General features: G+C 41.0%; 1 protein-coding gene and 1 pseudogene across 1 annotated transcript in view; both read right to left on the bottom strand.

The window, feature by feature from the left end:
* Positions 1-537: 537 nt before the first annotated feature.
* The window catches only part of CLCC1 (chloride channel CLIC-like 1), a 39,152-nt gene continuing 22,280 nt past the window's right edge, over positions 538-17,409 (bottom strand). Inside the window, exons 3-10 of the mRNA XM_006882501.1 lie at positions 14,612-14,719; positions 11,085-11,306; positions 10,715-10,855; positions 9,421-9,514; positions 7,141-7,238; positions 6,741-6,887; positions 2,587-2,928; positions 538-807 (exon numbers count right to left, since the gene is read on the bottom strand). Coding sequence (XP_006882563.1) covers positions 538-807; positions 2,587-2,928; positions 6,741-6,887; positions 7,141-7,238; positions 9,421-9,514; positions 10,715-10,855; positions 11,085-11,306; positions 14,612-14,719 — 1,422 coding nt within the window. The remainder of the gene's footprint in view (positions 808-2,586; positions 2,929-6,740; positions 6,888-7,140; positions 7,239-9,420; positions 9,515-10,714; positions 10,856-11,084; positions 11,307-14,611; positions 14,720-17,409) is intronic.
* On the bottom strand, positions 15,476-17,121 carry LOC102849011 (annotated as a pseudogene).

The following is a 17,409-nucleotide window of genomic DNA, read 5'->3' on the forward strand; positions in this document are numbered from 1 at the left end:
ATCTGCTGCTGCCGCTTGCTGCATGAAGATGCTGAAGTGCATCAACACGACCACAGCAGGCCTGCCTTCCTAACAAATGTTTTGAATATTTAGTTCTTTTGGAATCACTTCTTGAACCCAATGCCTGACTAATTCTGTGTTAACTGAAATTATTACAAGAATTCCACGAGGCAGCACTTTAGTTGGTTGGTTCCTACAGAGCTTATAAATAACATTTTTTCACTATCCTTTAACTCAAGCTGGCAGGTCTCAGTCAACCACAATCAGTGAGGCTGTTCACTTTATAACAAATTCTGTGTCGCCCTGTTCCAAATTTAGCATTTAAAAACTGTGGGATATGTCTCAATACCAAAGAAATGAAATGAAGTGGAAGCTTTTAGATATATACTTTTGCTAAACCTGATTGTTAGCAGACGTAATGTTTCGACAACTTTGCAGTAAACATCAGAAGGCTGGTGTTGCAGAGTGGAGGGAGTGGTGAGGAGCAGACGGGCAAACACACGTAAGACCCGAGTGGCCATCTGAGGCCGCGCTCCCCTAGCCGTACGGACTGCCCTCCGCGTCCCCTCGGCCTGCTGCGGGGCCCACTTTCTGAGGGCTGCTAGCACTGCCTGCTGGGCAGCCGCCTCTGACGTCAGTCCTGAGTGGGGCCTGGTCCGCTGTGGGCAAACCTTCCACACTCCCTGGTGTGTCCGGGCCAGAGACAGGTTCAGTCGGCTGGCTGTTTTTAGTGCTGCTTTCTGTCATCGTGGTTGCTCCTGGGATCTCACCAACCTCTGTCTTTATATCCACAACTGGTGATTTATTCTATAAAACAGAGAAATGTATTTCTTTTATTTAAGTAATGTAAGGGTTTAGTAATAAAAAAATGTTAAACATGTTTCTTCTATACAAATCTATTGTACAAACTCCTTTTCCAGTCCTGGTGCCAAACCTGGACTGTAGCTGTGTATTTTTAAGCCACACAAAGCTGGACATTACTTTGCAGAGGACACAGTATTTGAGAGGTGGTCTAGGTCCCAGACTAGGAAAGGTCAAGAGGACTGGTGGCCAGTATTGCTAACTTCTCTCGCCTGGTGAAAATCCATCCAACAAAATACCTCCTGCATGTATGTTCTAGGTGCAGGGATACCACAGGAGTACTGGCCTGCCCTCTTAGTTAAGGAGAGAATCAGGCAGTAAACAAATTAACAAAATATAAGATATAGTTTAGTGGGTAGTGAAAAGTGCCATGAAGCAAAGGGAGAAAGAAGAGGCAGAGGGGAGAAGTCTGACAGCAGTTTAAGTTAGGACAATCTACAAAGACCTGAAGAAATGAGCCGTGTGTACATCTGGAGGGACCAAATTCTAGTGAGGTCCTTGCAGCTGAAGTAAGAGAGAATAGAGGAGGAGAGGAATGGGGTGGGGTGTGATGACTGGCTTTTCCTTAAAGAGAAATGAGAAGCCACTGGGGACTTGTATAGATAAGATCGCTATATCTAGTAAAGCTGTGAGGACCAGCTTCTGGTTTTCTAGATACATGTAGATAGGTTTGTTGTTCTTCTAAAGAATACCATGGGGAAGGATTCTTATCTCCCAGTTCTTTGGAGCTCCAAACTATTTCTCAACATTTACTGTACAAGTTAAACTTGGCAAGTGACAATACAAATATTCCTCTCAAATGGGAAATGAAAATGTCCATTTAAATAACTAATAGTGGTAAAAAAAAATTTGTCTAGACAGCAGCCATGATATAGGCCATGGTCTTTGCAATCACTTGTTATGCATGAGAGAGTTGGACAATGACTAGGGAGGATAGAAGGAGAATTGACGCCTTTGAGCTGTGATGCTGGAGAAGAGTATTGAATGTACCATGGACTGCCAAGAAAACAAACAGATTCATCCTAGAGAGGATTAAACCAGGCTGCTCCTTGGAGGCAAGGATTCTGGGGCTTCGTCTGACATGTTGTAAGGAGGGACAGGTCCTTGGAGAGGGACATCATGCTTGGTAGGGTGGAGGGACAGTGCAGGAGGGGAAGACCGTCTATGAGGTGGATTGATTCAGTGACTGGGGTAATCGGGATGGGTGTGTCAGAGGCATCAGAGGCAATGCGATTCGCACAGGATAGAGCAGGATTTGGGCTGTTGTACATGGGGTCGTTATGAGTCGCAAACGACTTGACGGCACATAACAACAACAGACAGCAGCCATTAACATAAACGATGTGGAAAAAGATTTTGGCTCCTCCCCCACGAGCACCCTCTTCCTCTGTCGTTAGAGGCTCTACTGCAGGTTCTTCAAGGAGGACCTGAGTCTCTTCACACAGACAGATATTTCGGTCATGCTCAGAGGTCGACCTCCTGTGAAATTTCACATGAAATGCTATCTGTTCCAACAACTTACTGCACAGAAAAATGAAATCTCATTTCATTTCTTGGGATTTTTTACCAAACAGGAGGGGAGCACACATGGCTGATTATATCATTAGTGATATAATTCACAATGGAAGGTAAGGTTTTTTAGAGTGAAAACAGAAACCACAAAGCTCTATGGGAAGCATTTAAGCCTAGTTTGAAGGGGCAGCAAATAAAGGGGTGCTGACTTACACTGGGTACCACCTTGGGATGTTCTTGTGTCTCTGCTTCTGGGAAATCAAATGCCCGGAGCACTTCAGGGCTCTTGTTGCCAGTCTGAAATCTCAAGTGAACATTTCTCTTTCTCAAAGCATCTCTTCTACTCTCATCTGCTTTGTCATTAGGGCCTCGCTCACTGGAATCGATCTGGCGCCTATAATAGAAATCTGCATCACCTGCTCCACCTCGAGGTCTATCATCAATCTCCTCCCAACGTCGTCTATCACCAGGCGGAAGTGCCCGGGGATGGTCTCTCTCTGGACCACCTATATGTCTCAGCATACCAACAGACTTTCCAGCACCATAGCAGAAACTCTGAAAAGAAAAGAAATCCAGTGCCCTGAGTGCTTGGTGGCAGACACAATGAGATGTTTATTCAGGAACTACCAAAAGTTATTTACTGTGGTATTAACAGATCAACATGTTCATTTCTTGACAGTGGGAGGGTTTTAGTAATTTTCATTACATTTCTTTAGATTAATACAAAGTCAACACAATTTAAGAAATCACTCGATTTTAAATCAGTATTTTAATAAGCTAAACATATTCTGATTGGGCTATAACAGTGGTGGTTGTTGCTGTGTTGTTGTTGACTGCCTTCCAGTTGAGCATGATTCATAGAGACCCTATGAACAAAAGGCTGAAGCCCCACTACAACTACTGACATTTATCAAAGTTCATAGTGCTTCCGGAGGCCTGTTTAGCAAATGGATGGCCGTTAGGCTAAAACCTAGAACTCTGGAGGATTCTAGTTTTCTGCTTGTTGTACACATCTCTATCCAGAACCATCATACATAATAAATGCTGAAAGGTATTTAAATTGTAAATTATGTAAACATTCTGCTATAGGTAAAATTCATTAGGTTCTGACTCACATTCCACGGGAGCAACAGTTTGCCACATAGGGCCCAGGGACCCCTGGAGGGTGTCTGACTCAGAGGATCTGCAAGATCGTAACACAAAGACAGTCTTTTTCACTCTTCTGAGTACACACACACACACACACACACACACATACACGCTGTTGTGTACTAGTTGGTGCCGACCCACAGCAGACCCCTCTGGTAGGTTTTCAGGGGCAGTTGACTGCACAGGAGGAGAATGCCCATACTTCTTCTGCAGAGCAGTTGGTGGATTTGAACCACATGCCTCTGGGATTGCAGCACAGCTTCTTGCCACTAGGCCACAAGGTAGGTAGGTAGGTAGGTAGGTACGTACATACATACATACATACATACATAGACAGATATATATGCATGCTATGGGTCGGTTCTGACTGTATGGTACACAACAACATATACGTTATTGTGCCACGAGTCACCATCAACTTCTAGCTGACCCTCCAGCAAGTTTTCAGAGGCAGTTAATCATGCGAGAGGACTCTGCATCCCTCTCCTGTGGAGCTTCAGAGCTGCTCAAGGAGAGACAGACGGAAAATCTCCTCTGTGATAGCTGCCGCTGATAACCTGCTAGAGGGTCAGCTATGAGTCAATTCAGACTCAATAGTATAGAACAACATAATATACATACATACATACATAATACACACACACACACACATACATACACTCATATATACACACATGAACTTGTGTGTGTGTGTCTATGTGTGTATACCATCAAATTCGATCTGACTGGTACAGAAGGAGATTATCCCTCCTTTTCCAGCAGAGCATCTGGTACACATGAACCTTTGAATGTAGTTTGGGTCAAAGTTTGTAGAGCTAATTTGATTTCCATTCACAATTGATACATATTTTGTTTCAAGCCACTGACTGCAATCCCTATAACAGAAGAGCTCTCAGCCCTTTCGACCCTGTACTTCCTTTTTTCCTTCTTTCCTATCACCTCTTGCCTCTGAACTTAGTCTCTGGAAGGCTGACTGAAGGAATGTGTACCTCCTGGGTATTAATGTTCACTTTCTAGATCTATCTAGAATATTGGCTGAAAATTGAGTCATATGGGTAAATTCCATTCCAGGCTTGAGCTGTGACTAAGGGCCATAATCTCAGGGGTCCCACCTAGTCTACCCCCTCAATAGCTCTTAGCAACCTTATAAACAAGAGATCAAAACCCTGCCCTGAAACAGAAATTAGCATATCACCCAGCTATTCCATTAGGAATATACACCAAAGAAAGCAGAACTTGATCCAAACAGATATATGCACATCCATGTGTGCATTACTCACAATAACAAAGAAATTATAACAATCCAGGTGCCCATCAACTGAACAGACAGAGAACTATGGCACATTCTCACAGGGTGGAATACTATACAGCAATTAAAAATAATGAGCTCGTAAAACACCACTCAATGTGGAGGAGTCTGGAGGCTATTAGGCTGAATGAAACATCTCAGTGACAAAGGGAGAAATACTTCAAAAGCCCATTATTATAAGAGGATGGGGCTGGGGAAGGCAGTGGAGCAGGAAGAGAATGGATAGATACTGAAGAGTGCACCGGAATGAGTGAAAGGAAGGGCATTCAGAAGGAATGCTGATTAGAAAGCGTGTGTGGCAATTAAGTCTTACAAAAGGAAATGGGGGAGGGGCAGAGGAAGGAAAGTGTGCACAAATAAACAAATAGTAAAAAAAAAACCCCACATATAAAAACTCAAAACACCCAGAGGTAAGCGGTTCGAATCCACCAGATGCTCTGATGGAAAAGGAGAGGCAATCTCATCCTGTACCAGTCAGGTCCAGTTTGATGGTACACACACAAAATAATAAAATAAAAATTTAAAAAAACAAACCCAAATAGAGCTACAAAATCAGTAAGTTCAAGATAACAACTCTAGGGGAGCTCTGGTGGTCTAGTGGCAAGGAGCTGCAACTACAATCCCAGAGGCACACGGTTCGAATCCACCAGATGCTCTGCCGGGAAAAGGAGGGACAATCTCCTCCTGTACCAGTCAGATCTGATTTGACGGTACACTCACACAAAAATAAAAAATTAAAAAAAAAAAAAAAAAGATAACAACTCTGGCCTATCCTGCCCCATCCTCAGGATCTCCTCCATGCTCAAATCCATTGTTGGAGTCGCCGTGTCAATCCCACTACCAGGCCTTTTTCCAAGGACTGGCCCTGTCTAACAACATGTGCAAAGTAGGTGAGACCAAGTTTCGCCTCACCTCTAAGGAGCACCTTGATTGTGCTTTCTCCAAGACAGACTTCTTTGTTCTTTTGGCAGTCTATGGTACACAGAGGCTCTGGTGGCCTAGTGGTTAAGAAGCTACACTGCAATACCAAAAGTACACAGTTTGAGTCCACCAGTTGCCACATGGGAGAAAGATGGGCAACTTCCTCCCATGAAATTTATTACCTCCAAAAACCTGCTAGAGGGTCAGCTATGGTTCAGTTAATATATCTGACCACATCACAATTCCAAGGTATCAGCTATTCTTCAGAATTACTTCCTCACGGCATCATGTTACGTACCATCCGGCATTGACCCACAGCTGGCCCTCCAGCAGGTGTTCAGAAGTAATAAATGCACAGGAGGAGACTGCTCACCTTTCTCCTGCAGAGCATCTGCTGGATTTGAACTGTGTGCCTTCTGGTTGGCAGTGTCGCTCGTGACCGACGACTAGGCCACCCGAGCTCCCTACTGCACCACTGTTGTTGTGTACCACTGAGTCAGAACTGACCCACAGCTGATCCTCTGGTGGGTTTTCAGAGGCTGTAAATCACATGGCAGGAGACTGCCCATCCTTCTCTTGTGGAGCCCCTGGCGGACTCAAACTGCATGCCTTTGGGACTGTAGCAAAGCTTCTTGCCACTAGGTCACGAGAGCTCCTCCAGAGCCTCCTAAACACTTGGGTATGAAAACCAAAGGCAACTGTTACCCTGACTCATGGTGACCCTCCATGAGATTTCTTATGAGGGCTGTAGAGGAGACTGCCCAGCTGTCTCTTGAGAATGACACTGGATCCCAACAGCCTTTCAGTTAGCAGCCCAACAGTTCATGTATTAAACCATCAGAGCTCTGTATCACTTCAGAGACTCTCTTCTTATACCGTAAAGCAAGAAGCATGATTTAGCCTGATTTACAGCATCAAAGAAACCTAGTAAACACATTCTTTGCCCTGTAAGTCCTATTTAAATGTCAATTGTGCTATATATACTAACCAGGACAGCTAATGCCATAATTATCAGCACTGGAATGTGCAGCAACACTGGAATCTCCTTCATAAGTGCTTGAATAAATTCACCAGTACCTTTCCCAATGTGCTTCAATGGTTCCGTTACAAAGTTGGTAAATGTTACTGCCATTACCTAAAACAAAAGAGTAGTAGTAATGTAATTTTCCCTCAAAGGATTTAAGCACATAAAATGAAAATTCATTGTCACTGAGTCAAAAGTATGTTAAATTAAAAGGTTTTTATGTGAAAAAGCAATGTGCAGTTCAAATATTTTTCACTAGGAAAAAAAAGGTATATTATTTACTCTAAAAAACTGTATTTTTAAAAAACATGCAGGATTTTTTTTTTACTATGCAGAAGTAATTTTTACAAAATTTATTCTATACCTTTGTTGGTGGAACCAACAAAACAGGGTTGACTAGTAGGAGCTCGTGGTATTTTTGGCATGGATCGTCTTGGAAGGTCCATTTACTTCTAAACCATTCTATTTAGAGAAACAAACATAAAATATTGAATCACTTTTTTAAAAGTTGCATTTCATTTCTACATAAGATGATATTTGGGTTTTATTCCTTTTCTCCCAACAACTAATTAATTAGTTTTATAAACACTAAGTCTAATATTTTTTAATTTTATGTATCAAATGACACTTCTTTCAAAAATCTATTCAAATTATGCAAGACTTAAGGCAGATGAACGACCTTAGGAAGTCTACTGAAAACGTAGTCAAATAATTAAAACCAGTCTTCATATATATAAATGAGTATAAAAGCAAGACTGATGGAGTATGTCAAAGTCAGTGTTCTAGTTAGGACATTTTATCAATACAGTTGAGCAAGATGTCACTACTGGTTCAAAGATACATAAATGGGTTATGATAATCTATTCTTTCTCACAACTACCTGTGAATATACAATGAACTCAATATAATTTCACCTAAATATCCCATTCTTAATTGATTTCACAAGATGAAGAAAACACAGTATTAACTGGTCTGATTTTTCAAAATCCCAACTTATCTATGCTAGTCCAAACGAGAGGAGGTATTTCTCATTGACCTATTAAACCCAGGGGGAAAGTCTAGACTAGTGTTAGTGTTGTTCCTTCCCATTACAAGACTATTAATTCTGAAAACTCTACTTGTAGATTCCGCTAGGCTTCTACTCTAGATCAGTCATTGTAGACTTATGATTAGAAATGGTCTTTGAATGCTAACCCATTGGTATGGCTATGCATGAACAGTATCTCTGTCATCAGGCAGACCTAACTCAGAGCCGACCCTCCAGCAGGGTTTCTGGGAGGCTGTAAACACAACAGGAAGATCTTTCTCATCTTTCTCCCATGGAGCCGGGGGTGGACCTGAACCACCTGAGAGGCACTATCTTTGGGTCAGCAGCCCAACTCCCTAGAGACTCCCTTATAGACATATAAAGGTCCATATTCATGTGACATTTACAAAATCTGTTTTAAAAACCACTCTAAGTCTAAAATGTTATGCTTAGTTAAAAAAATAGATTGAAATATAGTGTTTTAAATATAAGGAAGCTAAATACAAAATGAATTCTTTTTTTTTAAATTTTTTTTACAAAATGAATTCTTAATTAATACATACATTCTCTTTTTTGACAGACTTCTGTTGAGGACCTAGAATGTGCAGCACTGTGGTTGGGACAAGTGAACCTAAGAGAGTACACAGAGTCCCGCAGAGGACGACAGGTAAAACCAGGCAGCATGCATGCAATTTCAAGGCCACCTCTGTAACTTTACATGAAAACAAATCACTCACCTTAAATCTAAGCTGCTTCTTGCATTTTTCAGGGGGAAGTGGGAGATGGAAAAGAGAGAGTGTATACAAATGTGTGTGTGTGTGTGTGTGTGTGTGTGTGTGTGTGTGTGTGTGTACAGTCACAGACCATTACAACCATTTCTACATGTGCAACCCAATGACAACAATTGGATTCTTCAAGTTACAAATATTCTTATCAACTTTCTCCATATTGTCCCCAACGCTTCTCATCCTTCTCAGCTGATACTGCCAATTCTACATTTTACAGCTAATAATATGAATCAGTACAATGTGTAAGACTATAAAGAGAAACTTTTTTTTTCTATTCAAAAGAAGACTCTAAGAGATAACTCTGGTTAAAGGTTTAGAGATTATCTCAGGACCCTAGTTCCAAGGAGTCATCTAGCTCAATGGCCCCATAAAGCCCAACTTCCACTGAGAAGTTGAAATTTGGCTCTGCATTCTTCCTCGTATCATCAGGATTCTTTTCTAGAACATTTGCTCAAAGCAATCAGTACTTTTTCGTAATCTTTTGATATCAAAGATAAAGCCATGAAGACCCCTCCTGGCACGTTCCCCTCTTCATTGCCATTGCAGCTGACCCTTGTACGGCACAGGTATTACTGATGGTGTGAACAATCACCTTTTACTAAGACACAAAATGTACTGTAAACAGGAGCCGCTTGTGAGGAGATGCTCAGCATCACACAGTGATTAAGTACTCACAACGTCAGAGCGCCGCAATTTACAACAACAAAATTCACGCATATGTGGACCTTCAAAGTTCAAACCATGTTGTTAAAAGGGCAATGGTACTATAATTTTCCTCTCTTTTCCAGAAACGCTATTCAAAATAAGGTCGAGTGAACAAACACCTTACCCCAAAGGCTTTCAGCCCAATCCATCTTCTCGGCACACACACTGTCGAACTGCTCCATCTTGGCAACTTCGGCCTGATGCTGGGCAAATGCTACCTGATCAACACAGAGGGGATCGTCAAAGACTGCAAACGAGCCAGCTACACCTGCACCTCCACACAAGGCTAGCACATGCATGCCCTCACCAGAGTTATTAGAAATTTTATTAGAAAATTTAAGACACATACTCACACTTATATAAATGTCTAAAGAGTAGCTCTCTTCAACTCAGGCAAGAAGGAAGGATAAAAAGTACTAACCACAGCCTTCTTTACAGAGAATTATGAAACTATGACAATGGAAGGAAAACCTCTTTACTGAAAAGACTGCTTTAAAAAAATTGTGATATAGTTCACTTCATGCCCTAAAATAGAGCTACACATAAAATAACGAAATTATTTTATAGTTGATGGTAAAATAGTGTTTCGCTCTAAATGGCTTTCAGTCCAAATGACTAAAAGAAGATAATTATTTTTATAAACCAGACTTTATATATAAAAACCACAGGGAAGTCCTCTGTTAACAATATTCAATTGAACCAATTTCTTGTCAAAACCAGGAGTTTAACTGTGAATGATTAACTCTAGAAACTCTAGAATTTAACGGCAAAAAGTTACAGAAATAAGCTATTTGAGAATTATTTGACTACCTGGCTTACTCTTCTAGAAATGGTTCCATCTCGGAATAATGAAGACTATGTCCTGGTGGCATAGTGGCAAGAAGAAGTGTTGCAATCCCAAAGGCATGTGGTTCAAATCCACCAGCTGCTCCATGGGACAAGGATGGGCAATCTCTTCCCAAGTGTTTTAGCCTGCCTCTGAAAACCCACCGAGGGTCGGCTATGGGTTGGATCTGACTCTACGGAACTTAACAACAACATGCCATTTTGACATGGAATACTACAAATAGTAGTAGTAGTCTCCATTAATTTTTATACATTGCTATTGTCGGCCACCACTGCCCCTCAACTCATACTCAGTAACTTCAGAATTTTTTAAAATGTTTTGATCTAATTCTATTCTTGGACATCCAGAAGCTGTCTGGCAGGACCTGCATTACAAAAAGTAAAAAAGCAGGACCACACTTCCTCAGCACACCTTCAGACACAGCTGGACAGCTACCATGTTCCTCCCTTCCCGCCACTAATCACTGCCCCCAAACGGAACTTGATGAAAGACTCTTTTAAATGGATTAAAGCTGTATTTTATTATGCATGATGAATAATCAACACTGTGAAACGTAAAACCTATTAAATACCTTGTATAAATATATCCAATTCCATCCCAAACTGATCAGAAAACTGATGACTAGAATACGTTTCACTTGGGTGTACCACTGAACATACGTCCACAGCTCGGTAGCCACGAGCATCACAATGCAGAGCAGACACAGGAGGACCTGGAGAGCAGAAAGCAGGAGTCAGAGGCACCACCACGCTGCCCCACCTACAGGGAATGCCAGTGGTCAGTGCAGACAAAAGAACTGGGCCAGAAACACACAACTGTAGTGCATGTTCCTCAACGCAACATAATAGACTTAACACAGGTCCTTAACATAACTATGATAAGAGTTTTTTGAAAGACTTTTTATAAAGGCCATGTAATCACACCCCCTCATCCAACTTTACCATTAACACATCATAAGGATCCACTCCAAAAAAATCTTCAAATCGCCACTTCCACGTTTCAAAATTATGAAACTTAAAATTAATCAAAATATCACTTAGTGCATCATCCAAGGCTCCAGACTTCCAGTCTTCTCCATTGAGAAACTTCTGTATTTCTAATAGGGTCTGTCTTTTCAGGATAATCTCAGCATCAAAATGCATATCTCCATTGTTCTCATCAGGCTGAACCAATTTCACCAAAACAAGAGAAAAATGGAATTTTATCATTAATCAGGGAAACATTTTCAAGTAAAAGTTACTCTGAACTAAATAATTAATTTGCAATATTTCATGCACATTAAACCCACTCCTCACTTATGGACATGGCCAGGATCCAAAGACCCACCAGGTTGTTACATGAAAATGGAAGATGACTACCTCATGTATCTGCCACAGGAGGCCCAGCCAAGTTGATACATAATCGTAACCATCACAGGCACCGTTAGGCTCACTTTACACCTCAGTGCTTGCGACTGTGAGACACACTCACCATTCATACACAAAATAGTTGAACAGATTATTTATTATTGTTATAGATATGAAAGATCTGTTAATGGAACAGTTTATAAGTGAGCAATGTACTATTCTGCTGTCTATCTCAGAAGCTGATATAAAAGTCAACAATATATAAGAAAAGCATTTTTAAAACTGGAAACCTTCCTGCAAAAAAGATACTAGAAATTTAATGCAAAGTTACTACTTTCCATTTATTGACACTGCTCTCAGAAAGCATAAAATGTACAGTAATACAAACAAGAAAAATAAAGAATATCATAAAGGTAGTAAAACATAGGTTTCCATGAATATGCATATTTAAACTTTTTACTGGTATGAGTTTAACTTTGCAAAATCACATTAATCAATACTTTACAGTCACTAATCAGTTTATACAACAGTATTTTTAAAATAATATAAAGATATTTATATAAAATGTAAATATAAAAAACCCACCAAAGTGGTCAAACCATCAGCAATCATAAAAAGTAGTCTTTAACTAACATTAAGACACTTCTACCTACAACCAGGAGATGATAAAGCAGATGAATGGGATCTTCTAAGAATCAAATCCCTATGCACATCCAAAAACTTCTCCACCAGGGTAAAAAGAGAAGCCACAGACCGGGAAAAAGTATTTGGTAATGACATATGAGATAAGGAACTTATATCCAGAATTTATAAAATACTTGAGCACCACAACAAGATAAAGGTAAATAATCCAATAGAAAAATGAGCACAGGATATGAACACACTTCACCGAGGAAGACATTCAGATGGTTAACGAGCACATGAAGAAATGTTCAAAATCCCTAGCTCTAAGAGAGATGCAAATTAAAACAACTATGAGATATCACCTCACCCCAGGAAGAATAGCAAAATTTAACAGAACAACAAGCAACAATGCTGGCGAGGCTGTGGAGAAACTGGAACCCTTATTCACTGTTGGTGGGAATGTAAAATGGTGCAACCACTGTGGAAGGCGGTATGGCGCTTTCTCAAAAAGTTGCAAATACAGATACCATTTGACCCAGCAATTCCACTACTAGGAATATACCCCAAAGAGACCATAACTGACATCCAAGCAGATACATGCACAGCCATGTTTATCATGACTTTGTTTACAATAGGAACGAGTTGGAAACAACCTATGTGCCCATCAACAAACGAATGGATAGAGAAGCTGTGGTATATTCATTCACACAATGGAATACTATGCTGCACTGAAAAACAAGGAACTCATGCAATATTATTCAAAATGGGTGACCCTGGAGGACATTATGCTGAGTGAAGTATCTCAGTCACAAAAGGACAAATACTGCATGGTGCCACTGTTGTAAAACAGGGCTGACCTTGGGGTTGGGGAGAGACTGAGAAAGATGGGTTCAATAATGTATACTGCATTGAAACAGATGAGAGAGAAACTGTTTAAAAGGGATATATAATTAGGTAATTTTGTCATGACAGGTGTCTATTGTGAAGGCTACATGGTGGAGTGGACCTGGGGGAGGGTTTGTAAAACAATGAAAGAATTTTTCTTTTACTTTTCCAAGAGGGTAGTGTACTAAGGGGAGGGTTGGGAAGGGAGAAAAGTGCAACAATGAATGAATGGAAATCCAAAGTCTCTGTAAATTTTTACTGAAATTAATAATAAATTTTTTTTTTTTAAAAAAAGACACTTCTAAAATCATGAGCTAAACATTTCCAAGTATCTTTACCTTTCCTCTGCCTCAATGGCTTCGGTTTACTCCATCTTACATATTTTGGGGTACCTATGCTCCTTCATCCTTAAAACTGGCTCTTTTCCATTTATTTTGCATACAATTAACCCTTCTGGAGGAGGTGGGAAATTTATTTTCCCAGGAAAACAGGGTCCGGTAGGCTTGGCCACTGTGTCCTGCTGGAAATCCCTTCACATTTTCAGGTTCTGCCTAGACCTATTTGAGGCCGGGGTGGATGGTCAGACCAAACCACAAAGGCTGACCTCCTGTTCACCAGATTAATCCTGGTGGCACGCACACAGGAGAGAATGTGTACGTGCTTTCAAATGGGTTTAATAAAGAGCATAAACTACAAGTTACTAAATTAAAAGCTTTCTTGATATTCTGACTCCCCAAAATGAAAGCCATGACTCTAATATAAATGGAAATTTTAACACTGAGTAGAAACAATACAAGGTGCTCTACCTAGGTTCAAGAAATGGCTACAAACTGAAAGGCTGGCCATCTGATCTCACCACAGATGTTTTTCAGCATGAAGATGGGGTAGTCAGCATTTTGACTAGCCTTAGAGACACTACAGGCCCGCGTGGCTCTGCTCTGCCCTCTAGGGTCATTGTGAGTCAATGCACTCTGCAGCAGTGGGTAGTCTGAACAACACGCACACGATCGCACTTACCACCATCGAGTGCAAGGGGGAAAAACAACTTGAAACACAATTTTCTCCTCAACATCTATCCTCTGACTATATATCCTAAGACCTACTGTCCCATCAAGTCAATTCTGACTCCAGGTGACCCTCTAGTGTGTTTTCAAGGCTGTAAATCATAGCAGGAGAAGACTGTCACCTTCTCCTGTGAAGCAGTTGGGAGGGTCAAACTGCTGGCCTTTCAGCTCACAGCCCAACACTCACCTTACCGTCCACCAGTGCTCCCTCACAGAACCACGGAAACGACGGAAAACAAGAGAGTAAGGTCAGGACAGAATTCCCCAACCAAGTCATGGCCTCAAACGGTCTAGAGAAGCTCTAATTGGAAAATTTCAAATAAGCCTCCAAGTCAATGAAGTGGCAGGTTGTGCACTATAATGAGAGTGTAAATCACACCAAACCACTGGAAGGCAGGCTGTTCTTAATCCTGCATGATTAGGTTTGGGTCAGAAAGGTAAAACAAGTAGGCTCTGCTTGTTTTAATCATGCTGCATCACTGCTCTGTATGATTTGAAATGAATAAAATATCCACCACACAAATTAGTATCCCACCATCAAATACTCACAAGTCCAAGCTTTCCAGTTTCAATTAAAATCTTATTTAAGTATCTCCTGAAAACAGGATTGCTCTGACTTTCATATTCTTCTCTCTTTTTCTTTTCACACTCATCAATCTGAAATTATATAATAAATTCATTATTACTAAACAGCAAAGTTTAACCTTAAGGGGCAAGAGTCTAGCAGCCCCAGCACCAAGGTGTATCTTTGATCAAGTTTGTATTTATCAGTTACATGACAATCTACAGCCTGTCCACTCCCTAAAATCCAAGGCCTCTTTTTTTCAAAGAACAACTAGGTGACAATAGAGGGAAGCATATGCAGCACATTTAGCCCTGGCTGGCAGTTTCTGCAAAAAATTTTGGTTTTCAGCAGTCTTAAAAGAGGAACAAGATTAAAATCATCAAACACCAGGCAGAAATCTGCAATCTTACCCAATGACCCAGGGTTACTGGTTTGGGTCAGTGACTGGTCATCAGGACATCAGGAAGCAGCATGGCAACCTCTCAATACTCGATGTTCATTACAGCTTGCTTCCTGTGAACCTAGCTCAAGCCTTACCAAGAGTGAGTGTGGGTATTTTACAGAAATTAGAACTAGTGATAAATGGCTCTGATTCTTTTTATGTTTGACACAAAGTCATAAACAATAGAATAAAAAATGCTTTATTGTGAAAAGTTATTTGCTTTTTTAAAAAAAAATGCTGTTACTGGGAGGTAGTGCACCAATTTAACTCTTTCTTTTTTTTTTCTCCAAACTGACTCTTTAATGAATTATAATACATATTTACAGAATTATGACTTACTTTAACAAACATGGTATATAAGAGGTTAGCAGAATGCTCAAAAGACCTCACAGAAAACAAGGTTTTATCATACATAGTCTGTACTGAAGTCATAAGCATCATCCTCTTCAGTCACTTTAACTAGTGCAAAAGATCCTGCTACTTGACTGACTGGCTGTTGCTCACCAGCTCGACACTCCTCAGGCATGGCTTCCCATGTCTCCTCTACAGGAGCTCTATCTGAGCTCTCTTCAACAGTGTCTTCGCCATCAAGACTCTCTGGATCACTGTCCATGCCCTCCTCTTCCTCCTGCTTCCCCTCTCTTGGTTTTGGCAAGTCCTGAGGTAAATCTTTTTCTTCTATGATTCCATTTGTGAAACCCGAAGCTTGAAAAAGGATGCTATTGGCTAAGCAAGGCCCCTTAATGGCTTGTATGCTATGTGCATTGTTCTTTCCCAGTTCTTCCATATTCAAGCCCAACTTCATATTTGCTACTGTACATTCATTAAAATGAGAAGAACAAGTCCAGGATGTTGGAGGCTGGCAATAGTAGCCTAAGGTAGCACCTGTCCACTGAGACCACAGCAACTTGGCAGCACCTTCTACATTTGGGCTTCCACCTTTTTGGTGTAGTCCTCTTCTCCGAGCAAGTGAGGTAAAAAAGTCCAGAGGATTCTTATAGTCTGGGATGGTAAATTTCAATACTACCTGTCGTTTGTCAGCCTGAGACAGGATGGCACTGGCAGCTTCCACTGGTTTTATTACTTCAATACTTGCTTGACTTCTTACAGCAAGTGCAGTAGCAGAGTTAAGTGGAGACACGATAACAGTAGGACTGTCTATGATTGTGATCTGTTTGTCTGCATATTCCTTGTAAGGCCCATGGCTATACCAACATTGCATGCCCGTTCTTGTTTTAAACTATTAATGATGCTGCTTTTACCCACATTTGGGAAACAAATCACACCAACGCAAATAGCTTTGCCACATGTCTCCTGAAATCCTCGAAGCAGCTTCATAAGGCCGTCTATACCAAAGCAGACTTCACTTCTGTAGGGAGCAGCTTTCTTCTTTACCTGGATTAGCTTTCCTTTGTCCTTCAACTTCGTTGAGGATCTGAACACCACGGTTGGCAATTCTTTCTCCAAATAATTTAGCCAGCTCTCCAAATTCTCTTTTGGTACCAGATCTGACTTATTTAACACGAGTACCAGCCTTTTCTGTCCACTGTTGACAACAACCTCTTCTACCTGTGGACATCTGCTACCAAGAGGATCTCTGGCATCTAACACTTCTAGTACAACATCTGAGGCTTCAATCACCTTTTTCAGCTCTTGACAATATATGGTCTTCGGATTCCGTTTACCGACTTGGCTTTATCCTTTGCTTTGCTTTGTTCACATTCCTTCTCCTTCACAAGTTCCTCATTAGATGGCTTAACACTAGGGTCACTTGCAAGGTTTCTTCTCTTCTCTAGTTCCTTCTGTCTGTCAAGCTTCTGCTGTTGTCTTAGTTCTTCAAGTCGCTGTTTTCTTAGCTCAGCTTCCCGGAGAAGTGCTTCTTTAAAGGGAGCGCTGTTTGGAACACCTGGATCTTTCCTAGGCTTCTTGTGACCCTGTTTTTTTGCTTGCTTCCTCAATTTCCGATGATGTTCTCGCACCTTTTTTTTTTATTTTATACCTCTTATGGCAGGTCATGCGTTTACTCGCTTTCTTTAACTTCGGCCGCTTCATACTGACGACCAATTTAACTGTTTCTATGTGTACAATTCAGTGACATAGATAATAACCTCTAACTCCTTTTTGGAGTTGATTCTCTTCATTAGCATAAACTCACTTTCCTTTAAGGTTCTGATCTAATCTTTCTACTGCTGCCACTTTGATCCTACACAGAGAGTTCTTAAAACAGGAAAATGCCCGGCGCTGGCTGAAAATCGCCTGTGACTTCATCCATAGCCACTGGTGAGAGTCAGCGCCCAGAGCCATCAGGGGCTTTAAGCTCGTTGCCCACTGCTGTGGTGT

This window comes from Elephantulus edwardii, unplaced genomic scaffold, assembly GCF_000299155.1.
Source record: "Elephantulus edwardii isolate Elephantulus edwardi_28Jun2011 unplaced genomic scaffold, EleEdw1.0 scaffold00020, whole genome shotgun sequence".
NCBI lineage: Eukaryota > Metazoa > Chordata > Mammalia > Macroscelidea > Macroscelididae > Elephantulus > Elephantulus edwardii.